The following is a 27,013-nucleotide window of genomic DNA, read 5'->3' as shown; positions in this document are numbered from 1 at the left end:
CAACATTATCTTATTTGAACTGCTATTGATTCACCAATCAATAGAACATCGAATTGACATTAGTCAAAATATTTTCCACATACAGGTACCTTACGCTCGTTGAAAATGTCTGAAATAACTCAATTTAATTTGATATTTACTCGCTAATTTATTAAACATCGAATTTGAAAAAGTAAAAAAAAATCCCTTTCTCCTATTGAGCCACTCTACGTTTACTGAAAATGTAAAAATTATAGTCAAAAAGTTTACAAATTTTGCATATTCAGCCACCCTACGCTCGCTGAAAATGATCCAAATTATTCAATTTTTATTGTTATTGATTCTATATCCAAAAACCATAAATTTTGCAAAAGATCAAAAACTTACTATTTTCCATATCGAGTACCCTACGCACACTGATAATGTCCAAAATAATGCCATTACAATTGCTATTGATCGATTTATCAATCGAGCAAAAGAATTTTTTTGTGCTGATCACGTGTGCATTGATAATCAGTGTTGGTGATTGCCGAAAATTTCACAGAATCTGCTATATTGCTATCTATATTGTATACAACATTTTCAATCCGGTAGAAGATGCTACAAGAACTCGAGTCTCTCAATGCATGAACCGCGAGAGAATTTTTCTACATTCCTTCGCTCCACTTCATACTCTGAGTATTTCTCGGCCCTTAAAAAAAATTGCAGTCTGATAATGATCGCCGCTGTGTGGAATTTACCAAGAGAGAATCGCAAGTTGACAATTATCGCAGAAAATCGAATCGATGATTCGACTTGATGATTCTCATACTAGGTTGTAATATTTCAAAACCCTTGCGTGGAGTATTCACATACATTTTCATAGACACAACTTATACAAAGATTATATGCACATAGTTAGAATAAGCGGCAATAGTAAAGTGATATTATAGCAATTATCAACTGCCTGTATAGAATCGGATCGCGAAACGAGAATAAGCAACCGTTTGTTGCTTCAGAGAGGATCCCCACAGCAGCGTGCTAACCTTTGATTCTCAGAAATGTCATCGAGAGAAATTCGCTCTCGCCCTGGTGTCGATTCTATGTTAAATGAGCCATGCCGGGTTTTTTGTTATTGCGATGATTTCCAACTCTCTTTGATGGCACTGATTCAATCGGTGAAGAGTTGCCAGCGAACGTTCTTTGATACGATAAAAGCCATCCTTGTTGATAATTTCAAAACCAGGATGCGAGAACAACGAGAAATCAACAAAGCATCGTATCGAACGCAGTTTAAGTACGATTCAGACGGTCCGGCTTCTTCCGTCACCGTCACCGGAACGTCAACGTCCGTCACCGTCATTCTGATTCACACGATCCGGTTTCCTATCCGTGTCCGTCATGTCATTTTCTTACACGCAGAATTTGAAGAACTTAGTTTCGCAAAATTTTATTCCATAAATTTTTCGGTGCGTGAAGATTATTTTTTCAAAGCAATTTACTTTGAAGAATTGTCTATGATGTTACTCTGTATTTGAGTTGTGAGATATACAACCGAATGCCGTAGATTTCAATGATATTCGGTAATTACACACAAAAAACTCAATACTTCTTATTCCGTTTAGTTACATCGCATTCAACTGCAGCCTGGAGCAGAGCTGCAAATTGTCAGTCATGTCAAATGATCTTGACAGACTGACTAAAATCATCGTCAACTGTAATCGGTACGGTCAAAGTGTCTGTCAAATGAGATACTCGATAGTTCTATGACTAGGGTCGTCGGAAATATCAAATTACTTGATTATTCAATAATCGAGTATAATTTTGAAACTAATCGATTTAAATTTATTCGATTATCTGGGTTATTATTCGATTACTCGATTATTACTATGGGATTTTTTTTAATTATTTGATTAGCCTAATAATCAAATATTAGTTTTAGGCTAATCGATTAAATATTACTCGAATATTACGACATCCCTATCTATGACTAAGTAGAAATATACTCAGTCAAAGACAGGCGACTTTTTTGTTTCTCTCTCTCATTCTCCTATTCCCTGTTGAAGTAAAAAAAATCAAAGTGAGTACTCACATTGATAAAGTTCATTGTTCTTTGCAAAAAGTCATCGGACTTCGGAGTTTATTGGTGTAAATGAATTTAATTCAATGTTTATTATGCTCGTTTAATATTTAGTCACATCATAATCAAGCAGTGACAGGAGAAATGAAGATAATATCAATCGCATCGGCAATCAATGAGCGTCCTGGTGAGTGCAATATCAAGAGAATTTAAGTTATGACAGATCGACTCTCAGACACTCAGACACTATGATGATTGGTAAAGCCCTAGTCCCTGCTGAGCCGCCATGTTTTTGTGACCATCATCTTTTCCGCAAAGACGAAAACAACGAAGAAGTATGTAAACAAATAAAAAAATTGTTCATGTTAAATATCTGTGATTTGTTGAAACAAAGTTGATTTTTATATGTTTGATTATGAATGTGATATCGTTATGAAACGCGCGGTGCCAAATTGCAATACTGACTTTCACAATCGTTGAAGTGTTGTATTTGTTTACTTTGCTCTCACTGACTTGCTAGCTTTGAATGCCCCGAAGGACCGAGATGTTGGTTACGATAGCACTGGCTAGAGCGCCTTATTGTTGCCACCGGGCTGGTAAAGCCTGGTTCGCAGCAGTCCAGTGACATAAGCTTTCCAATCTTCGTTGTGCAAAGTTGCTAGTTGATAGTGACATTTAGCAGCTCTGGCCAGGAGTATCTAGTTCCAGCACCAAAACGTGAATATGATTTACTCCGATCAACTTGAATGTATAACACTAATTTGCATAGCATAAATTAAAATTAAAGCAAATTAAAACAACGATCGAGGTCAATTGGCGAACTGTGCGTCCAAGTAAAAACTTACATAGTCCACCAAACACGTATTCATTTTGTGTGCTCTAAAACGAAGATCTTTGCAGTAACCGGAGGAACTTTTTCTGATAAAAACAAAAACTATAAGTTTTTCTTATATTTTGCATAGATACCGATCATTCACTTTAAATGATACTTTCAAATTAAGAATCGTTCCACAAAGCAATGAATGCAGTTAACAGATAAACGATTTTGTTAATTGAAACAAGCCAAATCTAATGCTAATTTTTTTTTGTTCCCGCCAAAACTAACTAGACGATAAATGGGTTAATTACCCTCGTTGGGGCCTCGATGGCCTTCCAACTAAGCACTTGAATTTTACACTCGCGTCGCGGTCAGCAATGACGTCAATCTACAGGCCTTTCGTTTCGTAGCTTTCGGTGCTGCTCTTCATTTTCTTGGCACTCACTGTAACTGTGTTCCACACGCATTGTTCATTTTGCCACTTTGTTGTGCCGCCACGCCATCAGCCACGGAAAGGGGCTTGTACTGTTATGGGGGGTTTGCGTTCCACGCCGCGGTGGTTGATTAACCGCATATGCGATGAACTAGGGAAATGCGTCACTCGTAGTTGCAACACAAGGCACAGCGAAAATTGTATCACTTTTTTTTCTTCTCACTGTTCACCTTATTCTGGTATTACTCGGGATGGGCTGACCGAGGCCTCGGGCGAAGTCTCTAGCGGAACATTGTCCAGTGCGGTCTTTCCTGGACAACGGATGGATTATGACTTGTTGCGGTTCTACGGTTGGGTAGCTTTGCTGTCGATGTCCCAGGCCAAGTTCTGTGGTGTTTGCGATTGTATTTATTATGAAAATTAAGTTCCATTGACGTCAACCGCATGCGAAACTGTCGTTCTCGATGCGGTGCGTTCTATCCACCTGCCGCCACAACAACCATGAGTCCGAATGTGTGAGACGATGATCGGTCGGTCAGTCAGTCGAATCTCCACGTTGGGAACCGAACTCTACACCTTTGTTGGTTGTGCACCTGGCCGGTTTTGACCATTGGCAAGGCTCCGGAAAGACGATTGTTCTTTTAATTGAAAGGCTATTAGAGTTTGTTCATTACCGAACGGAGACGGACAAGAAGGAGAATACGAGAATGTTTAACCGAGATATGACCGATAAATTAGACCACTGGCTGACGTCAATCCCATAAACGCTCGAAATGGGAGTGGTTTGTTGAGGAACGATACAATTACATACTCGTGATCGTGTCTCACCAATCAGGAAACCCGAAATTTTAACAGGAAATAACTGCCTCGAACATAACACATGCTCCATTAAGTGGTGGGGATATGCCAGGCCTACTGAGCTGATGTCGATTTTGCGGTTCGTGTTTGCGTTGGATTAAGCATGCGGTTTTCAACGAGACGAGAACTTCCCTAAGCTAAACGATCGAATCAGCGGTTATGGAAGGATTTATTTCCAGCAATCGCGGGAATGCTTCGTAGCTTCGTAATATGGATGAATGACGCAAATAGATTAATTTCTGAAATGTACAGATAGATTAGCAGATGTTATTAATATTGCTGAGACAGCTGTCACTTGGTTAGTCGTGCGTGGTTAATCGGCTAATTGATTATTTCAGTTTTTTTAGAGTTAAACCACTGAATAAAAGTATATCCCAGTGTGTCAAGACTCAATACCTAACCACAAAAGAATGGATATTACACTTCGAACAAATATTCTGGATTTCAATTGCTCATATCTCGTTGCTAAAATAAGCGACAAACAGCGGTGTTTGGATCAATTTCATAGTTTTACTAGGTTGATTATGTCGTTTTCGCTTGAGAAAACTGAAAACTGACCCAGGGTAGTTTCATCAAACAAATACTTTTCTCGGAACTGTGTTGGGTTCGCACTTAGCAACGGGGATTTGATCAAACCTGATAAAAAAAACCAGAATCGAAACTGACTCGACAAGGTTCGAAACTAGCTTCAAACAAACGTTTTGACCGCAGTTAGGTTGGAAACTGGGTTAGGTCTGGCATCCATCGAAAACGACATTAGTCTTTTCATACTTGTAAAACTGTTAACGTTAACAAAAGTATGCCGTGATTTTGTTTGATAATGAATCTGACAGTTTCTCTTTGTTCACTCTCTCTTTCGATTATTGTGATGTGATCTAGAGATGGGCAAAACAGCTCATTTCAAAGAATCGTTCAGTGATGCAGAGTTCTATTAAAAGAACTAGTTCTCCAGAGCCGTTCGTATGTTCTTTTCATAGTTGGTTTAATTGTTCAAAGACTAAACGAGAACTTAGTTTTGTTAGGTTAAGTGAGAAAAACAAAAAAGGTCCCACAAGTTAGAATTGAGGTTTCGTGATGAAGGTTTCTTATTAGATAACTACCGTTCTCGAAAAAAAGATTGAGCTAGCAAAAAAAGGTCTCACGACTTTGAACTGAAGAACTATCGTTCTCGAAAAAAGAACTATTGCTCATTCATTCTTTCAAAAGAACTAGTTCTTTTGAACCGTTCGCGAACGAATTGCCCATCTCTAATGTGATCTAAAAAGATTTTCTTGGATTTCACAGTTCTGTTTGAAAGTCGAACGTTTCGAGCATTGTATGCAAAGAGTTAAGTGATAAACGTGTAAACCGCTTGATAATTAATAGAAGAGAAAGTAAACAAAGAGAAACTCATTTAGGGGTTAGCCAAATTTTGTGCTAGGGCACATAACCGTTTTCATTATTTTTACGTTTCGTCTTTGACTCATCAGTGCAGAGCAGTTCAAATTGAACTGCTTAGTGCTAAACTCGGCAGTTCGATTTGAACCGCTAAGCAGACGTAAAGTTTCTGCTACTTACAGAACACTTTTTGTTTTGCAACGAAGTGCAATGTCTTTTCTGAAGTGCCGAACTTTACGTCTGCTTAGCGGTTCAAATTGAACTGCCGAGTTTAGCACTAAGCAGTTCAATTTGAACTGCTCTGCACTGATGAGTCAAAGACGAAACGTAAAAATAATGAAAACGGTTATGTGCCCTAGCACAAAATTTGGCTGACCCCTAAATGACCATACCTGCATCGGCCAGAAATAGTCGAAAACAAGTTTTCGTTCGGCACTTCAGAAAAGACATTGCACTTCGTTGCAAAACAAAAAGTGTTCTGTAAGTAGCAGAAACTTTACGTCTGCTTAGCGGTTCAAATTGAACTGCCGAGTTTAGCACTAAGCAGTTCAATTTGAACTGCTCTGCACTGATGAGTCAAAGACGAAACGTAAAAATAATGAAAGAGAAACTGTCACTTGTTGCTACGGCCTTCTGGAAAATCAACCGAGATATAGAAAAAAATAGAACGGCAGCGTATACCAGTTTTAAATTTGACAGTAGAACTGTTCGAATAAATAAAACTAAAACGGCTTGCTGGGGATACGTTTGTTTCAGTTTCATTCACATTATAGACCACCCATATGAATCTTGCAGCTTCTGAATTTGCTCTTTTGGTGTGTTTTTTTTTTAAATTGTTGACGAGGAGGTTCACAAAAAAAAACGTTCATTTTTGTCAAAGAAAAAGAGGTATTCTGGAGTTTTGTTTTTAAATTTATAATATGTTGTCGCTGATAACAGGAGAAAATTAAGGCATTGTAGGTCAAGACGGAGAAATAATGAACAAAAAAGTCAAAGCTTACAACCATTATTCCACCCTTTCCTAAATATAAAATGTTCATTTACTTTTTGTTATATATAATAACAATACCACTATTGAATGCTCATTGAAACGAGCATGTTTGTTTATTTTTCCATGAGAAATAGCCTACTTGTTTGTTCAATAGGTAGAATCGGCTGAGTCTGAAGCTTGCTCCCAGCCTACTCGTACGAGTCTTATTTTGCGCAACTGTTTTGCTTCGAATGTCATAATATGCACCCGTGTCTAAATGCGATTATCTGATGATCGAAATTTCCAAGTGCATGTTTTCATTGCATGAAAATTGTGCCGATGAAATGTCAGTTAAAGGAGTATTGTTGCATCATTTCTATACAGTTATTAAGTTGGTTGATTGCTCTGCGCCCAAGTCACGTGTTGATTTCGGTTATAAAATTGTTATCAATTATAAGTGCTTATGCACTTATGAAATCGATGACACTTCTAACCAAAATAGTGTAAAGTTCAGCAACACGAACAAACACGTACAAGCAAGTGATCGTTTCTCTTTGTTTATTATCGCAACTATAAATTTCTCTGTGTTAAATGAAACCTTCGACTCGCGATTAGTACTGTAAAATTCATGCAAATCTTTATAATCGAGTCATAATAATCGAAAAAGAAAGTAAACTGTTTGCCAATTTTTGAGAATGAGATCAACGACAAGAGTATTTTTCGGTTTTCGACCTTTCCGTCATTTTCGGTTTTCAGTGTGAACCGTATACTGTGCAGTATCGATATTCAACCGAAGCTTCGAGAATCGAAAACGACAGAAAATAATTCACAATGATTTTTACCTGCTGGTGCTCGTATTTACAGTATACTTGATTCTGGGGTGTAATTACTTTGATTTATCTTATTTTAGGAGAACCGAGTAACGTTGGCATTGATACTCTCTTTTGTTGCAGTGTGAGACGAAAATGCTTCGTCTCTCTTCGTTTGTTTTGGATGCGATCATCTACGAATGAGGCAGTAGAAAACGAATACGATGCTGTTGGAAACCTTCATTGAAAATACGTGACAATATTACGTTCTGATCACTTCACTTGAATTTACTTATCACCAGTACCATGTGCAGTGTAGTGCAAATAATTAATTTTCATCAACAATATATTCATGACGCAATGTTACTTTTTTTTCTTCTCTGAGGCGACTTTCGTAATCAAAATATTTTCACTTCACATGAATTTCACTATCATCGATGTAACGCTGAGGTAGAATTAAAATAGAAATCGTCCTAAGTGACTACCTGAAGGGACTCTGGAACTGACTGCTAAAGGGGTTGTAAAGACTGGAACCGCGCAAATATTGGTCGCCGAGCGCCAGTTAGATTTAAACTGCTGCTCGTTTTTCATGGATATATCATGTTTTTTTTGAGAATCCGTTTGACCAAGGCCCAATACCGTTCGATAGGGAGGAGTTCTTGACTATTGGGAGGGTTGTGGTCTTTGGGTACCATTCGATTCGATTGATTTTTTCCCATAGTGGCAGCTCGCCAAGTCCGGCCAGAACAGAACTGGTCTATTATGTTTCTTCAGGAATGGTAGCAGCCGCTTTTTCAGGCACTCCTAGACGTATATCTCTTGGTTGATGGTTCCCGTTGTGATGAGAATTTCGCTTTTTAGACCACACGTGCATACGGCCTGCCAGATGAGGTATTTTTTCGGGAACTTCGATAGATGATGATGATTTGGAAAATTTCGGACACCTTCTCTTTTCCTGATGCGGTATAAACTCCTGTCCTGGAAACTGCTTGAAATCCGCCTTCGCACAGTCGAACTTTGTGAGCATTTTCGTATACAACTTTCGGGCCTGCTGCTTTGCCGACGTGTTTTGTTTATAATGTTGTCGATTCGGCACCTTCACCTTCTTAAAAGTCGAGAGCCCGGCTCGTTTCTTAGCCCGCTGCATAGTAGTATGGGCGATTTTGAGCTTGCCAGCGACGTCCCGGATGGAGAGGTTAGAATTCCGCTTATATTTCGCCGCTACGTTCTTCGTCGTCGCTGCCACGTCCGGATTACGATTGCCGCCGCTTCCAAGCATCCTGGCGGTCGACAGACGCTCCCCAAACACTTTTAAAACCTTGGTCACGGTCGATTTGGCCACATCCAGCAATTTTTGACAAGCTGCTCCTCTTGCTGGGACGTCATTTTAAACACTGGAGAACAAATGGTGAAAACTTATCATAGCAACCATTGTACATACACACAACTTTTATAAGAAGCATTTCAGGGTGTTTTTACTTCATTTTTAACAGAAATACATCGATTTGAAGTTGATTAATTTTTACGCGTTCCAGTCTTTACTTCATCAATAACGAAATAAGATACATGGAATCAGAAGTCTCGGGCCTAACAAAGAAAGAGTCGCTTTATTACTGTGAACACTTTTTCATTTTTCAGTAGAATCTCCATCTAGAGCGATATACTAGATCCATCGGTCCTCCAACATTTCGATGCCAAGGCCTTCATAATAAGCTTCCGTTTCTTCAATGACCTCAGCATTCGACGATAATTTCTGGAGAAAACTTTTCAGGTTTGGAAATAGATAATAATCATTTAGGAGTTAGCCTATGTTTGTGAGTAGGGCACATAACCGTTTTTACTTTTCTTAACGTTTCGTCTTAGGCTCGTCAGTGCAGAGCAGTTCAAATTGGACTGCTTAGTGCAAACTTGAGCAGTTCAATTTGAACTGCTAAGCAAACGTAAAGTTAGTGCTACTTGCAAAACAGTTATTAACTACTTAACAGTTATTGCTACTTAACAGTTATTGCTACTTTTACCCAGCGATAATAGTCGCTGGGGCCCAGGTCTGGAGAGTGCGGGGGATGGTGGACAAATCCGTACCGCAAATCATTCAATTTCACCGTTGCTTTCATGCAAGAATTAGTGCGGTAAAATTTCATTTTCAATCGAATAATATAAGATGAAAATGAAATTTTTGGCCGCTAACCGTCGGCGTATCCCCACTAATTCATTTGACTATTGCTGCCATTTTCAAGTGAAGCTCCCAGAATTCATCGTCAGTTGAATAATTGTACCTAGTCATTTGAAGTTTTGCTTACTCAGTTTCAAGTGACAAGTAGTCTAGCTGCTTCATTGTTTTCGGTCTTGGTTCGAACGAATAGAATTATAAATGGAGTAAAGTATTAAAAATGAAAACTGAAGGAGGAAACAATTAATTTATGTGTATTCTGTGATTAATATTTCAGCTATCTGATTAGTCTTTCATCTATTATCTTGAACCAATTCGAATGTTTACATTAACCTCATTTGAAGGCCGCTCTCACACTATTGCAAGAGATATTTTGTTACTTCAAGAGATCAACTGACGGTAATTTAACTGAGCCTCGATTGAAGAGAAACGAGTGATGAACTGAATGCTGCCCGTTCGGGTCGTCAGCAAACATTGTGTGTGTCAGAGAGTGAAGTTTACTGCAGTGGAGAGATCGTCAATGTGTTCCACATTCAGTTTCAATTGAGCAATTTGACGTCTCTGTTACTCACACCGATGCAAAGTGCGCAGATCTATTCATATACGAAATTAGAATGTGTGCGAGCCGAAGTCAAAGTTTGTTGTGGGTTCAATTTTACACTGAGGTAAAACATTTTTGACTCATAATCATACACTGCGAAAAATGCATATAGAATTTCGTAAGCTATGAACTAATGAACCAAGTAGAAGACAGTTCCATTACGTGATATAGAGTTTCATGAACGATTTTATGTTCTTCTCAACTGTTCTCTTGGCATTGCAGTGTTTTTTATTGCATATATGTCTCCAATAATTGGCACGATGCGGCTCGACAAAATTCACTGGGTTATTTCGACATACTCACACTAGCATTAACCTTTCAACTGCTGAGAATAGTCACACCAACACATTCTCACGTGGATTGGACTATTGAATTGAATGAAGTTTTACTCCACTGGCAAGAATGCGCTGGTGTATCTTTTTCCATACACGGAACCGCAAAACAAGCTAATTTTAAGTACATTCCACCAAATTTTGGGTTCAGTTCAATAACCTAATTTTAGGTAAAGTGGCTCTAGGTAGTTTTCGTAAGGCACGTGCAAAAAATACTTAGAGATGAGTTATATTTACTCTACAGTTGAGTCGTATTCACTCAATTTTGAGGTTGATACGGTTTACTTAATTTTAGCATATTGAACGGAACATTCGCTGTTGGGTGGTTTTGCTCTTTGTAATAGAATAATAGATCATTCATTTCAATTTATTTCCGGTGTCATTGAATTCAAAAATAAAACTCCATATGTCAAATTCATTTTTGAACTCGCTGTTTCAATCATAGTAACCGTAGCAACCGTACGTGTCGTACTAACATTGCTCTCCATTCCAGTTTACGTTCGGGTAGGCCGGTTCCGATACTTATCAATTAGTCAAAAACGTTTAGTCAATTCCAGACTCACTTTTCTACAACAATCTGTGACGGGATACCGAAAAAAATGTGATATTTTTTGTCGATTTTGCTCCCATTATGTTAAACAGGTTGAAAACCAAAAGGTCGACATTTCACTGACTAGACTGTCCAGACAGGCCAATTATATATTCTACAATATTAAATAGTGAAGGCTTGTTCAACGTGTTGTGACGTAAATTGGACGAGAAAGAAAAAAACAAACGACGCACTCGTTCCGACGGAACAATAAACCCCACTGAGTAGAGCCGCCGTCGCCGTCCAGATTGGATCTGCCTCCATCACAAAAACCAGTTAAAAAAATTGACGTCACTACGCTCCACCAGGTGCTTGGCGGCTGCTGCTCGGAGTGAATGAAAGTGTGCTTTGATGCAAAGATAAACTCCCGATTACTAGGTCTCATTTGTACCGTGGAAACTGTGGTGGGTCAACAACCATGAACCATGAAAAGGTCAACGTAATGTCATGGGAATGCTGTTATGTAACTCTGTTCTAAAATGACAGAATGTCGGTCAAACTTCAAAATTGTCATAATGTATTCAAATAGTAGGCATCTAATTATGTTCCACATGAATTGGACATAACCTCACAAAATGAGCTGACTCACCAGATTTCGACTGTTCTCTGTCAGTGTCATTTCAAATCAACAAACGAATTGTCAAATGTAATTTAAGGCCTCTATTTACCTGTTTTGTTACTTTCATAACAAACATTTTTTACCTTGAAGTTGGAGTCGTGTCAGATTAGCAATCCTGAGTTCATCTTTAGTTGGACTCAGTTAATGGTTTTGGCCGCCGAAGGCGCTATGCTGCTATGAGCCATTATCGCCGAAAAAGGGGGGTGTTTCTCATGCGTCATAGCTATTTTCGGAATACACTGATGCCACCTACGTTGGTAGCTTGATACTCTTCTTCCAACAAATTGCGTCGTTTGCCAACTGGTTTAGCAACGTGTGTGAAGCTATTTACAAACATCCTACGGAGACGCCGAAATATCGCAAACCATCATCACTCTCCTTCACGTTGGGGGTGCCTGTCCGGTGACAGTCCGGGTAACGAAACCAAAAGTTGTAATATCCATTCTAGACACGACCCGTCCATTCCGATTCGTTGCAAACGATGTTGCATGTTGAATGGACAAATCGTGCTTGGAAAGTAGACAGTAAAACTATTTAAGGTCTCAAATGCAAATAATCCATTACTTTGGACGATCGAACACCTCATTATATGGCGGACAATTTGACGTAGAATTTCTATAGGCTGAAACAGAATAGTGCAGTGTCACAATTCGAAGAGCCTCTAAGCTGTCACCGTGATCAGTCAGATAATCGATTGACAAAGCATTCTGCTTAGATCACTACGGCGGGGACAATGTACCGCGTGTGTGTGTTTTTGTAGTTTGACCACCTACATCAAACGACGGACGACGCCAAGAGACGGTGATGAGTAAGCCTTCGCGGTTGTTCATTCGGAGAGCATTGTGTGCTCGTCACATGTAAGCCATGTTTAGTGCGAACGGCATTGTTTTGAACAACGTGAATCCAACGCTTTCTCGCATTGAAAGCCTTGCCAGTATTGTTAATCTCCAATACGAATGACACCTTCGCAGCAGCAGCCAGTCAGATGCTTGAGTGCGTGACACGGTTTACCGAAGAATGTCGCCAAGCAGTGGACTGTCGGCATGGCATGCGGAGGAGCCAGGTGTAAGAAAGATCTTGTCTTGTGATGCGTGCAATTCTAGGAAGTTTCGACAAGCGTCGTGTGTGGCATTGGGTTGCCGGCTTTGTCAAGGTGTTGCACTACACAATACAACAGCAGTGCGGCATGATGAATACAGCGGACGCACTCAGAATGACGTTTGTAGAGTACACAGTCCGCTCGCCGATCAGGTTAGCCGTGCGTTTTCTGTTCTGTTTTGTTACTTCTGCAAAATAATAAATTGCAAAATGCCAGCACATGCATTTTAATGTCTCAGACTCAGGCCTTGGTATGTCGGCCACTTGAGGGGTGTTTCTCAACCTGAGCCGTGTGACTTCGGATCGATTGTTTTTGATTTATGACGATGTACGTTTGTTGACGATTATCAGAACTTGATTAGAATCCACTATTGTCACTATCTGTCAATGTCAAGGGGAATCGATTTACAGTTATAATATTAGTTTGGGTCAGAAATCAGTTGATTACTGTTTTGTCTTGCTGGTTAGGTTGGGTAATAGCAATTCGAGAGTAACCTTTTTGAGCCATATATTAAAATTAGCTACACTGAAGGTTAGAATTGCTTTGATTTATTTTTATGGTTCAAGATTTTTTCTATTATGAGTTAGGAAACTTAGAGGTTAGAGATTTAGAGTTGAAGGAAAGGTCAATAGCAAATTGAATTAGTATCTAGATCTAGATCTATCACAAAACTCTTTCCGTGTTAGTGTTTGAATAAATTTCGAGCTTAAGTATGATTTATATTCTAGTTTAATTCAAACATATTTTTTAATCTAAAATATCTCGGTTTGAAAAAACTGTTTTTGCTATAGAAGAAGGCTATGCTATGTGTATAGAAAGGCTATGCAATCGCTGTGAAAATCGTCTTTACAAACTAGGCCCGGAAGGCCGAGTGTCATATACGATTTGACTCAGTTCGTCGAGAGCATAAAATGTCTGTGTGTGTATATATGTATGACATATATGTATGACATTTGACAAATAATGTTACATAATTTTTTCAGAGATGACTGAACCGATTTTCACAAACTCAGATTCAAATGAAAGGTCTTATGATCCCATAGACTGCTTTTAAATTTCATTCCGAACCGACTTCTGGTCCTGAAATTACAGAGCACCAAAATAAGGGAAAAATTGCACGTTTCTCAGAGATGGCTGAATCGATATCCACAAACTTAGATTCAAATGAAAGGTCTTATAGCTCCATACAATTTTCCTAAATTTCATTTGGATCTGACTTCCGGTTCCGAAATTACAAGGAGATATGTATAAATTTATGTAAAAATGCGCACTCAAGTTTCTCGGAAATTTCCTAATTGATTTTCAAAAACCAAGAAACACACAAAAGAACTTAAAATTTTTCAAAAAGACTCCGAAAAGTTGATCCAAATTCGACTTCCGGTTCCGGTATTACAGTGTGATTTGTGAAAAATTCAATTTCTTGAGTATTTTTCCACAGGCGAAACAAGAAGCACATTTTTATAAAACTTACTGCCAAATTCATCCAGTTGGCAGATCTTGTTAGTTAGTGAATATATAGCCCGGTTTCCACTTCCGAAAAGCACCGACAATAGTGAAGAAAATGTCCAAAATCGGAACTCACTTCGATTTCTCAGCAACGGTTAAGCCGATTTTCACGAATCATGATTCAAATTGAAGCTCTCACTGTCTTCAAAGATATTGTGCAATTTTATCCTGATCCGAATTCGATTCCGAAATTATAGGGCGATGAGTGTCAAAACATTCAAATCGTCATTCGAAATGACGATGCAAAACTGGTACGCTTCGATCGGCTGAAAAGTTCGTATCGTTTCTATGAGAGGGCGCCACTAGAATTAAATCCATACCATGTTCAGTTAGTACCAACCTTCAAAAGATACGTGTATAAATTTGACAGCTGTCTGATTATTAGTTTGTGAGATATTGCATTTTTAGTGGAGCTACTTTTGTTATTGTGAAAAAAAATGGAAAAAAAGGAATTTCGTGTGTTGATGAAACACTACTTTTTGATAAAAAAAAGTGCCGCCGATATCAAAAAATGGCTTCATGAGTATTATCCAGACTCTGCACCGGGCGAAGCAACAATTCGTAAGTGGTTTGCAAAATTTCGTACTGGTCATATGAGCACCGAAGACGATGAACGCAGTGGACGTCCAAAAGAGGCTGTTACCGATGAAAACGTGAAAAAAATCCACAAAATGATTTTCAATGACCGTAAAGTGAAGTTGATCGAGATAGCTGACACCCTAAAGATCGTGTTCAAAGGAACGTGTTGGACATATTATTCACGAATATTTGGATATGAGAAAGCTTTGTGCAAAATGGGTGCCGCGTGAGCTCACAATCGATCAAAAACAACAACGAATTGATGATTCTGAGCAGTGTTTGGAGCTGTTATATCGAAATAAAACCGATTTTTTTCGTCGATATATATCAATGGACGAAACATGGCTCTATCACTTCACTCCGGAGTCCAAGCGACAGTCAGCTGAGTGGACTGCACGCGATGAATTGAACCCAAAACGTGGAAAGACTCAAAAATCGGCCGGTAAGGTTATGGCGTCTGTATTTTGGGATTCGCATGGTATAATTTTCATCGACCTTGAAAAGGGAAAAACCATCAACAGTGACTATTATATAGCGTTATTAGAGCGTTTGAAGGACGAAATTTCAAAAAAACGGCCTCATTTGAAGAAGAAAAAAGTTTTGTTTCATCAAGACAATGCACCGTGTCACAAGTCGATGAAAACCATGCTGAAATTGAACGAATTGGGCTTCGAATTGCTCCCTCATCCACCGTATTCTCCAGATTTGGCCCCCAGTGACTTTTTCCTGTTCTCAGACCTCGAAAGAATGCTCGCTGGTGAAAAATTTAGAAGCAATGAAGAGGTAATCGCTGAAACTGAGGCCTATTTTGAGGCAAAAGACAAATCGTACTACAAAAATGGTATCGAAAAGTTGGAAGATCGCTATAAGCGCTGTATCGCCTCTGATGGTAATTATGTTGAATAATAAAAACGAATTTTGGCAAAAAAAAATATGTGTTTCTATTGAACGATACGAACTTTTCAGCCGAACTGTTAGGTGCGGCTTTCCTCTGTTCGCAGCGTGCTATGTTCAATTTCGTATAGTGTGCAGGGTTGCCACATTAAAATTTATATTTTTCAGGTTAAAAAAATGTAAATTTGTAAATTTTTCATTCAGTTTGTACCTACTTGTTAGTGTTATCGCAAAATCATGATAACGATGCTCTTCCATAAAAGTACACTTGTTGCCTTTCTTTCAAATCGTCATTCCAAATGACGATGTATAACTGGTACGCGCCGGTACGTGCGGCTTTGCTCCGTTCGCAGCGAGCTTTGTTCGATTTCGTATAGCGTGCAGGCAGGCCCGTACCCAGGAATTCGTTACAGGAGGGTCCCAAAGAAATAAAAAAATAATGTTACTGAAGATTGCTTATGTACCTAATTTTCGGTGTGCCAGACACTTTAAACTTCTCCACTAGAACTGTTACTGTATTACATTTCTTTATGTTTACTGTCTTGTTATTTCTGTAACACATTTTTGAGATCTTCTAAATAATTGTATATCTGTTTTTGATTTCGGGAAGGGCAAGGGCCTCTCACCCCCCCTCTGGGTACGTGACTGTGTGCAGCATTGCCATTTAAATTTATATTTTTCAGGTGATAAAAATGGTCAATACAAGTAGGTACTTGTTAGTGCCAAAAAAATCATGATAACGATGCTTTTTTATAAAAGTACACTTGTTGCCTTTCTCATATAAAAAGTTTATGCTGTCACTTGAAAAATTGACTAGTGAAAATTGGCCCAGAGGACTAAGTGTTCTATATAATTCGACACAGTTCATCGAGCTGAGCAATGTATGTGTATGTGCGTGAATCTGTGTGAGTATGTGTCAAATAATGTCACTCATAAAATAAAAAATCGCGTAGTCTCATAGGTTGCTATTGAAGTCCACACCGTTATTTAGAGCGACGATGCCAAAAAAGGTAAAATTATTCTAGATTTGGCTTAAAACTGATTCAATTTGTCGGTTATATTAATTAGCTACTAAATGAACTTACTTCAGCTATACTGGTTCCAAGTTCCCGGTTCCAGAAGTACCGGAAATAAGTTCAAAAAGTTTAAAACGAGACTTACTCAATTTTATCAGAGATGATTTGATCGATTTTCATAAACTTAGGCTCAAATTTATTCTCAATTCTATAGTCTCATAAGTTGCTGTTGCGGAAATTTCATCCGGGTCCGACTTCCGGTTCCAGAACTATAGGGTAAAGTGTGTTTAATCATTTAGTGCGACGATGCAAAATAAAGGAAATGACGTCCCCAAAAATATTGCGTCCGGGGCTAATGCTCCTTTCGACAAACCCCCTTCCCGCCTTCATACGCAACTTAGTATCAAATCGATCCATTTCAATTCAAAAGTACAGCAATTCAACCACAATTTTGAATCAAATAGACATTTTTCTTGAACAGTACAATTCATAACTGATTTATATCGAAACAGTAAAAATCATACACATTTTCTTCAGCCGTTTCGACCCTAAACTCTGTAAGGATGCTCTAGGACAATACCAGACAACTTGCTTTTTTCCCAGAAAAATATTTATCTTCTTATTCTGGTTGCTCCCTGTTATAAATAATATATTCCTCGCGATCACTGTTGCCAGTAGAGATAATTATTCATACTGAAAAGCTTCTCCCCTCATAACATGCGATTATTCATCATTTGAGAACACTTGGACAAATGTTATATCAGTCAAAAATATAGCTCTGAATTCATTTTGATCAGATGCTTGTTTTAAAGTAATCGTTTAGTTGAAACAATTTAATAATTTTTTTCTATAACACTTATATCTGGGTTATTAATTTTTGCAGCTCTATTAACTAAAGTATCTGACATATTCAATTTGAGAAAAATACTAACAAACAGAAGTGTCCCAAGATTTGGTGCTACTCTCAAGTACAACCAACATAATCAATATTCTCGTCCATATCACACTTTGTGATTTCAGGTTTTCTCTTTGTATCATCCAGTGATTGTTAAATATACTCGACTACTTTCCACAGTGACAGGACTTGAAATTAAATCTTATTGAAATGAATAATTTTAAAAAGATGATCCGAAAAACAAAATATGCAATATCAAACAACATTGTTACCGATGATACTGGCAACACTTTTTCTACCTCCCTGCAGTAATATTAATGTCGGCTAATTGTACTTGCTTTCGTCAATTTCAACCAATAACGAGCTGGTCCGAAACTGGCTCTCGAAGTGGATTAACAATTGTCAGGTCCTGTCCTAGGGGTTGCCTATTGGCACATTATCGCAAAGCTGATTTACCGGTAGCGACACCTGCCAATGAAAAATAGAACCAAGAAAAGGAGGATTCTGTCGAAAATTTTCATATCGGCAGTAGTGATTTGCAACATTTTTATTGTTTATTCAATAATACAAATAGATATCAGCTACAAAAGTACACTCGGAGTAGAAGAAAATCGATTTCAAAGTGATTACTACTTCTTTTTTTAGTGTAAACTACGATTAAACATGGAAAATCTTCAGAAATGTGTGAAATTGGGTAAGGTTAGGTTTTTTTTCGGATCAACATTTTTTTAAACAGAAACCAGTGTGATGTTGATTTCTCGAGTACTAGAATGTATAGCGATCGAGTACTATTTATTTTGGATACTATATTTGTTATTTCCAGACATTTGAAAAATGATAGCCAACCAAGTTTAATGCTCTATTATGAATAAACGGTAGATTTCGCACAATGAACTAAGATCAACATTACCACCTCAGAGTAAAAACTTTTTCTTCAACCTCTGCTATGATTTTTCAAATGAATTTGCCCGTTTGCATAAGAAATCGTTGAAAAGGTGGAGTAATTAGAAAATTTCCTACCGATTTGACAGCTCTTGCTGAAAGAATCATTTCTAAACAAGCAGCGCCTCTACATTTCAGTTTTGCGCAATATGCCAATCATTAATCAACTTCAAGAGAGAGCTAAAACATTTATACAGATTTATCTGTATTATACAGATTTTTAAATACGCATACAGAATACAGATTTGGAACAGATTTTTTAAATTTAATACGGATTTCATATGAAGCAAAAAAAAAACTTTTTCGTATGAGCAAACTATTAGTATTTGAATGCAGTGACAAGAAGTAAAGTCTTGGCATTACATTCCTTTTGTGGAATTTTACCTTTCTGTTCCAACAGACAGATGGAAATAATTATTGCTCACCGAATCTACAATTCTACAGCCATAATGTGTTGGACTAACATCTTTGAACATCATTTTATTGTTGATATTTAATCTTATTAGAGAATACAGATTTTTTGTACAGAGTAATACAGATTTCCTATGAAAAAATCTGGCATCTCTGGAATACACTCATAAGTATTGAACTAATTTTGACAGACATTGACGTATCGGTGGAATTGTGAACGACTCTTCCTATCTTGGCAGCTTAAAACATCTTTCGAGCGTTTAGTATCTATTAAGATACCCCCATATTATGCTAGTTACGACCACCATATGCAAAAAAAGAAAACGAATTAAAAGTCTTTGACCTCCAACCGCAAACCGCCAAATACGAGTGTTAACAGACAATAATTACTGCTGACGGAAATGTTGCGGAGCCCAATTTCCTACACTTTGAATCGTAATGAGTTCATCGCTATGCTAAACCTGCCCAAAATCCAGTTCAACCGTTGAAGCCCCGAAAGAATAAAAAAAAATAAAACGTTGCCATCGCCGAAAGATAATTAATCATGATTTGACTGTTATCCGACTGTCTTGTTAATAACATGATGTAGGTAGGTAGGCCCGATCAATGCAAAGGCAAACGAGGTACTTACAATTGCGAAAAAGCTGAGCAACGATTTGCTATTGCCGTTGGGTGCTCCCTGATCCACTGATAGAAACTCGGCCGCCGTTCTATCGCCTTCGATGTTCTGCAATGGGAGAGAGAAAAAAAAGGCAAGACAACATGAAAAATCCGACATAAACCAAGCGCGTTGTTCTTCCTGTGCCAACAAACGGTCGCGGAATGAAATCCCGCAGCACCAATAAGGAAATGTGCTCCAATACACCGAGCAAGCAAACTGTCAGGTCAGGTAGGAAGGTTCACTCTTAAGTCTTTGTTGCTAGTCGTGCAGCATAGCAAAGTAGGCTGCTGCGATAGACGCCAAACTCGTTCGGCGCTTTTGTACTAGGGATTGGTAAACTCACCATCTTTAAACACGACGACAAGCTCATGGTTTTGGTTAGAAATCGCGACGCCACACTCATGTTTTTTTGTTTCTTATTTTTTATTCTAAATTTCGTGAAATGATTAGATAAGCACTGTTTGGTCACTTTATTCGCGGTTTCTCAAGCTTTGATTAAGTACTACACCGTCTCGAAATGTGTGTCCCAAGCTCTTACTTTGTACTTGCAGACGGTTTGACGTGACTGGGAAGAATGCTCGTGTTTACAGATAGCTGTGTCCCGAGTGGTAGGAGATAACAGTTGCTAAGGAGCACTGAGTCCAGTAACTTTCCAATTGTTTTCATTGAATCATACGATCCGTTCTAGAAAGTAAGAATGATGTGGTGTCCGTAATAATACTGCTTGTTGGGATTCTTTTCTCTTCGGGTCTTACAGTTGTAGTCTGCAGCTACAAACACAGTATTGAGCATATCGAAGAGAAAGATGTCCCCTTAGTTCCTTGTGTTCCGCCTCGAACTAAGCAAGCGTGTGTAAGTTTTTATGTTACTGAGCGATAGCGTGAGTGTGTTACACTTTTTCTTTTGTTTTTAGGTTAGCCTTTATTCTACTTTCAAGGTGACAGGTCTTATTTATAATCTCATCAAGAAAAGAAGATAATTCATTTCGTGGTTTTATCATTTGACATTTTCATCACGGATGAAAAGGCCAGCAACAAGTTGCCAGCAATACACACAACCAAACCTTCGAACACAATCGAGTCTATTGTGTTGACATCTCAAAACAGGAACAGTTACTCAATGGGACCACATGGCACAGAAGTTGGGATTGAGAGTGTCACACTGTTGTTCCGAAGGCACGCACATGACGCCTGGAAATTCCTTAAATTCAGTCGGCACGACGTAGGTTGTGTGTTGTGTGTATAACAGTTTCCGTTGTATACGAGCTTTTTTTCTCTGATCTCCTCTGCCAACGTCGCCGATGCGGGGAAAAACCACGCGGTGACCATTCATTGCTTTGCTGTCCGAGGCAAAGGAAATCCATTCTTGTTGGAGTTTTGAGCGAAGCGTTAGAGTAGTTTTACCGAAGTTTGGTATTTTCTACCTTCGAGAGAACATGTGACTGATTCACCATCGGGCTGAAATATTCAATCAATGATGGAGGAGGTTAATTACGAACGCTAATCCATTCAGCCAGCTGTATGAATCATCAATTTGAAACACATCCGATGTTCCGTCGTTAGGCGCCTGTGGAATCCAATCGTAGGTGGTCAATCGCCGACAGATTCCTGGTACCGGAACAATTCAATTGAGGAAATCGCAATTTCGCATCCCTTCCTCGAAATTGCTTGACCATTCCGCAAACAGCAGTGTGCTATTTTGGTCGCCACCCATAATACCTATTAAATGTTGTTCAATCAATTCGAGTGATCGCCAGTCGATTCATTTATCGCAACAACACGCTAAGTGGCGGATCTGCGGCGAGGCTACACGATGACGCACTCGGTCCGGTATGAGCCAGAAAGTCTGAGACTTTCTCGTGGCGTGAAATTTGCTCGCCTGAAAGCCGCCTGACACGGGCATCAGGCACGGGGTCGAGTATCGAACGGTGGAACGGCAAGCCGCTCAATGTTTTTGCTATTTTGCTGCAAGGGCTTCGGTAAAAGGTGAGCGTCCTCCCCGTCCGACAGTATGTCGCACGAATGTCACAGTAAGGTCGGCACGACTAATGCACCCGCTGTAATGTTACGGTCACGTCATCGTAGTATGTGTTACGTCGATGGTAATACACATTCCAGCAGATTTGCAGAAATTTATCGGAGTTAAACAAAAACTGTCTTCAAGGAAAGTGCCTGCGCGGTAAATAACATATCGCTTCGAACAGCATGACGATACAGGATGTGTGAAGCGGATTTGTCGTTCGTCCAACGGCCTGAGGACTGCGACATTAGCAATTGAAAATAGCGACGGGGTTCAATCGTCAGTTGGCTTAGCGTCGGCATGGCGATTTCACTTCGATAGATAATAAATTTAGAAAAAAGAGAGACGACGATGTGATGATGACGACGACGATGATTACAACCATTACCGCATTTTTTGTTCCATTTGCCGCTGTAAGCTTCAACGTTTACCGGTCTGGTGTCGTGTACCAGAAATGCTTTACAGATCGTAAACTAACGGGTAAACCTAGAGTTCTCAGTCTGTTTAGAAGGACTTCCGGGGGCTTTTGTGAAGCTGTGTTAGTGTTGGAACAGGTAATCTGTGCTATCGTAGCGCATCATAGCAGTCCGTGATTTTCGTTGCGTTGAATTGATACGCTTGGCAGAATGCGTTTTGCTTCGAGTAAACAAAGGTTTAGTTTTAACGCATTTAACCTCTGGGCGGTTAAATCGATAAAATTCAAATGTGGTGTTGAGGAAAAGAATGTTTATGTCAAACTATGTTCATTGAATTTCCGTTATAGTCGTCTTCTGCAGCTCAAGTAGCAAACATTGTTTTTGTATGGTATTTCGTTACTCTTCTCGCTTCGTTTGTTCGATTGGAAAAGTGCACTTCGTTTGTATGATGTTTCTTGTTTGATATGTTTCATAGCAGTAATATGGATGAAACTGGTCAAATGAACTTATTATACAGTCAGTTGAAAAAAAAAACCGATGTAGAACTTAAACTTTTCAGGTTTTTGGTTTTACAAGCAGTACAATGAATAAAATTCTCATTTGTTACAAAAACGTGTAAAATCAATTGTTGTAATCAGGGCCGTATCCAGGATTTCGTTTTGGGAGATCAGATAAAAAAATAATGTTTCTGAAGATTACTTATGTACCTAATTCTCGGTGTGCCTTTTACCGGTGCTTTTAACAGACAGTTTAAACTTTTTCTCTGGAACTGTCATGGAGTATTCAAATAAAATTTGTTATTGTGCCCGGGCGAAGGTTGTTGTATCACATTTCATTACATTTACTGCCATGTTATTTATGTACCACATGTCTAAAAGCTGATTTATATTTATATAGCACAACAATCCACAAGACTTGTGTTATATTCTGAGATCACTTACATTCCTACTTTAAGTGACGACAACCCACTGCATAGTGTAGTTCTAAATTTATAGGTTCATTAATATTAGTAGACTTTGGCTATACTGCTTTCGGATTCAGATTCCGGAAGTAGTGGTCTGCAATTCCAAAACGAAACTCACATAAATTTCGCAAAGATAAATTAACGTTTGAGCACAAAATAGTACGAGGAAGCCAAGTCAGGTGAACAAAGGTGATGCCCAAGTAATTGAAACCAAAACCGTTGATTACAACCATGCAGCAATGCTCATGTGCTTCATGTAAGGCCATTTCACAGCGATTTCGGTTTTCAATCGCTTCATATATGTACGCTAAAACTGTTTGTTTTTCTGCTTTGAGGTAGTCCTCCAAAAGTATACTATGCCGATCCCAGAGAACCGACATTGTGATCTTTTCGTCTCATTTAGAAGCCATTCTTGGCACTCTTGCCTCTTCGAAACAATCGTACTGACTTCAGTCTATTGTCGGGTAATCATTCTGTTCTCTGGCGTATAATAATGGATTCAGCCAAACATGTACTCGAAGTGCGCTTGCGTTCGTCTTTCTAGCCCTAAAAAAGTACATGCGGGATTCAGCGGCGGGATATCTTAACTAAGCCATGCTCACGCATTTTCTCTTTCCTCTAACACTTCATAATGCCTGTAATTCTCAAAAGAGTAACGCACGTAACACCAACAACTCATAAAACTAACGCATGTAACGCTTCGTACCGCTAAAAATTTATACAAAGTAACACGTGTTACATTTTGTAACGCCTGTAACTAACAAAAAGTAATACTTCGTAACGCATGTAACTTAGAAAAGGTAACGCTTCGTAACCCCAAAAACTAACAAGTAACGAATGTATTGCTTCGAAACGCCTATAACTTACACAAAAGTAACGTTTCGTAACGTCTATAACTTTCAATAGAGTAACGTTTCGTAACGCTCCGTAACTCCTGTATTTTACCATCAAGTAACGCATGTAACGTCCATAACTTACAAAAAATAACGCAAATAACGCTTCGTAACGCCTTTAACCTACTTAAGAGAGATGTATATAACACTTCGTAACACAAATAGCTTTCTTAAAAGAAACGCATCGTAACTCGTGTACCGCAAGAATCTAACCCTTATAACAGGTTTTAACATTCATAATTTCCACAAAATAACTCATCTTATGCCAACTATGGGACAATACACGATATTTTTAGAACCAGTTTAAAATCATTTCGACGTTAAAAAAATTTCAGTCGTTACCGTTACCTTTCACTTTAAATTTAAAATTTTATTGCAAAGTTAATTTGGTGAACTTTAAATAAAACCAAGAACGGAATTGTTACTATTTAGGCATTAGCCCTTCTTAAAACGAAATGCAGAGTCAGAGATGCCATTTATACAGATTTATCTGTATTGTATAGATTTTTGCGTTCGCGTACTGATTTAAATCAATGTACAGATTTTATACAGATTTCCTAAAATTAATACATATTTGTAAAGGTGCATAAAAAGTGAGAAGTAAAAAATTACACTTTTCTCTCAGAGTGTCTATTAGTATTTGATTGCAGTGATTCTTTTAAAGTTTATTAATCAACGGACAAATCACATGTTAAAGTGGAAATCTTTTATGTAGATAATTGATTATGAACACTGACAAACATTTATATTAAAATTTGGAACCAATTTGAACTATTTGAAGCCAAATATTTTCATAGAATATGTATTACGTTGCATAGAAAGTCTATATCGGGTCTATCTGTTTTCACTAATAAAATGATGTTAACAGATTTTATTAGTGAAAACAGATTTAACACCATTTTATTAGTGAAAACAGATAGAGCAGATATAGAATTTCTATGCAAAGTAATACATATTTTCTATGAAAATATGTGGCATCTCTGTGCACAGCCGATGAAACACACACACACTTCACAGCGTTATGTTGATGTATAGCGGAATGAAACCAGTGCTGCTAGATTTGCCACAATGGTTATTCCAATAGTATTTAACACGCTCTCTCTGGTAATATTCGAAGCCGAAACAGTTTTATAGAATTATTAATATCAATAATATATTTAAACTAATGTCACGGATACCAAAAACATACTGTTTGATGATAATTTGAAGAAAAAAAATAATTTTTGTTTTTTAACATTAGGAGATAACTTGGGAACTTTGTGAAATCAAATGAGATGAAAACAAAGCGCAATCAAGTGAACTAAATGAAAAACTTTCATCTTATATTGTTGAAGACTTTTATTGTTTATCGGGTAATTTTTGAAGTTTTTAATCGTTAACTAAACAAGTGGCAAGTGAACATTACTAATTATGAAGTCATCCGGCATTCAATGGTAGTGTAATTGTGGGAAATAGTGATCATGTTTTGAGACGAATCGATTAGTAGATAATCAGAAACATGTCGAACTGTAAATCTTGAGACGAAAATGTGTCCCAAATTGAAAAGTGAATTCATTTTATATGAAAAAATACGATCACTGAGGAATTTAAAACCATTTCTTTCAATGAGAAAGTGTGACAATAGCTTCAATATTCATTTTTAAACACTTCACAGTTCGGCTCAGGTACGTTGTAAGATATTATTCATATTCAAAGCAATGAGGTGAAGGGATGAGATGGAAATAGGAGCTCAGATGAAATAGGGAGCCCTTACCCTCTCTAAAACTGGAACACTCCAGAACATGCCCTTAATATTCAAAAAAAGAACGGTACCGTATGTCAGTTTTAATTTAGAACAAAATTGAAACGGCTTGCTGGGGATGTTGTTCATGTTTCAGTTCTATTATAGATCTCCCATATGAAACTTCCAGCTGCTGAACTTAGGGCATGTTCAGGAGTGTTCTAGTTCTAGATGCATAATTTATGCCAGTTACAAAATTTAAATCTGGATTTTATAACAAGAAAAACTGGTAGCCCCAGTAGTGTTTTACTCGTGTTTCATATCACGCGTTTTTTTTTTGAGAACGGCCAATAAGCCACCTGTCAACTTCCATTTTCGAAAGAAATTGCAAGCGAGCTATGAAAGATAGAGTATTAAATTTAACACCAGACGAAAGAGAAAACTTTTCTCTGTCGTTTACTATTATGACTTACTCTCAGCGAGTGCCGAGTCATTCGAAATTACTCTTCAAAGTGAATGTTGATGGATGGCTTATTGACCGTTCACAAAAAGGCGTGAAATACACAAAAAAATAGAACGGCATCGTAGACCAGTTTTAAATTTGACAGAAGAACTGGTCGAATAAACAAAACTAGAACGGCTTGCTGGGGACACGTTTGTTCCAGTTTCTGTTCTATTATAGATCTTCCATATAGAACTTTTAACTGCTGAATTTGCTCTTACTCATACAATTTCAGTTCTGTTATCGTTCTCCCATATGAAACTTCCAGCTGCTGAAGTTGCTCTAATAAATTACACAATAGTACTGGAATTTAAACTTAAACCATCCTGAACAATCTTTAGTTAAAATTAGAATCTAAAAGCTAGTATATTTGTTTCATTGCTTCAAGGCAAAATTTCCACCTCTACTTTCCAATAACACAAAACTGACGAATTCAAAATGTTCAGCTTTTATTGGGAATCTAATGGATTTACGATAAAATTAGCGTGATACATGCAAATTAAATTAACAGCACGGCTGACGTTCACAATTTCAATATTGGCGAAAGAGTGACGACAAGTTATTGGACTACTCCAGTGCAAACTAGTTTTTGCTTACGAAATTCTACGTATGATTGAAAGTGGCTCGAAGACAAAGATTAATTGGGAATAAAACTTCCACATACAGATGGACAACGTCAATTCTGCCGAGAATTTCAATTTCCTCGAAGCTATTCCAAACTTTACAACCATTCTCACCTGAGCTCGTAGACCGGTTTTCGAAACCAACCGTGACACCAGCTCTAATGACTACGTACGACTACTAGCGGCTGACCAGTGCGTTCCAGTTCGGTATCGGGAAGCATCTTCCTATTGACGTCAGTGCCTGTGTGTGTATGCACTTG

The 27,013-nt window shown here is 38.2% G+C and overlaps 1 protein-coding gene across 4 annotated transcripts in view; it reads right to left on the bottom strand.

The window, feature by feature from the left end:
• The window catches only part of LOC131430583 (inositol-trisphosphate 3-kinase A), a 47,967-nt gene that overhangs the window by 13,990 nt on the left and 6,964 nt on the right, over window positions 1–27,013 (bottom strand). Inside the window, exons 1-2 of one of the 4 annotated variants that reach the window (XM_058595664.1) lie at window positions 19,960–21,048; window positions 19,587–19,682 (exon numbers count right to left, since the gene is read on the bottom strand). The exons of 1 other annotated variant lie outside the window; for it this stretch is intronic. In XM_058595664.1, the coding sequence (XP_058451647.1) occupies window positions 19,587–19,682; window positions 19,960–20,019 (156 nt within the window). In that variant the 5' untranslated portion in view covers window positions 20,020–21,048. Of the gene's footprint in view, window positions 1–2,883; window positions 3,064–19,586; window positions 19,683–19,959; window positions 21,049–27,013 lie in introns of those variants that run through there. 2 more of the 4 variants (XM_058595663.1, XM_058595666.1) reach the window with 2 other exon arrangements.

This window comes from Malaya genurostris, chromosome 2 (genome assembly GCF_030247185.1).
Source record: "Malaya genurostris strain Urasoe2022 chromosome 2, Malgen_1.1, whole genome shotgun sequence".
Classification (NCBI taxonomy): Eukaryota; Metazoa; Arthropoda; class Insecta; order Diptera; family Culicidae; genus Malaya; species Malaya genurostris.
The sequence above is the reverse complement of the archived record's forward strand: the minus strand, read 5'-3'. Positions and strand labels throughout refer to the sequence as shown.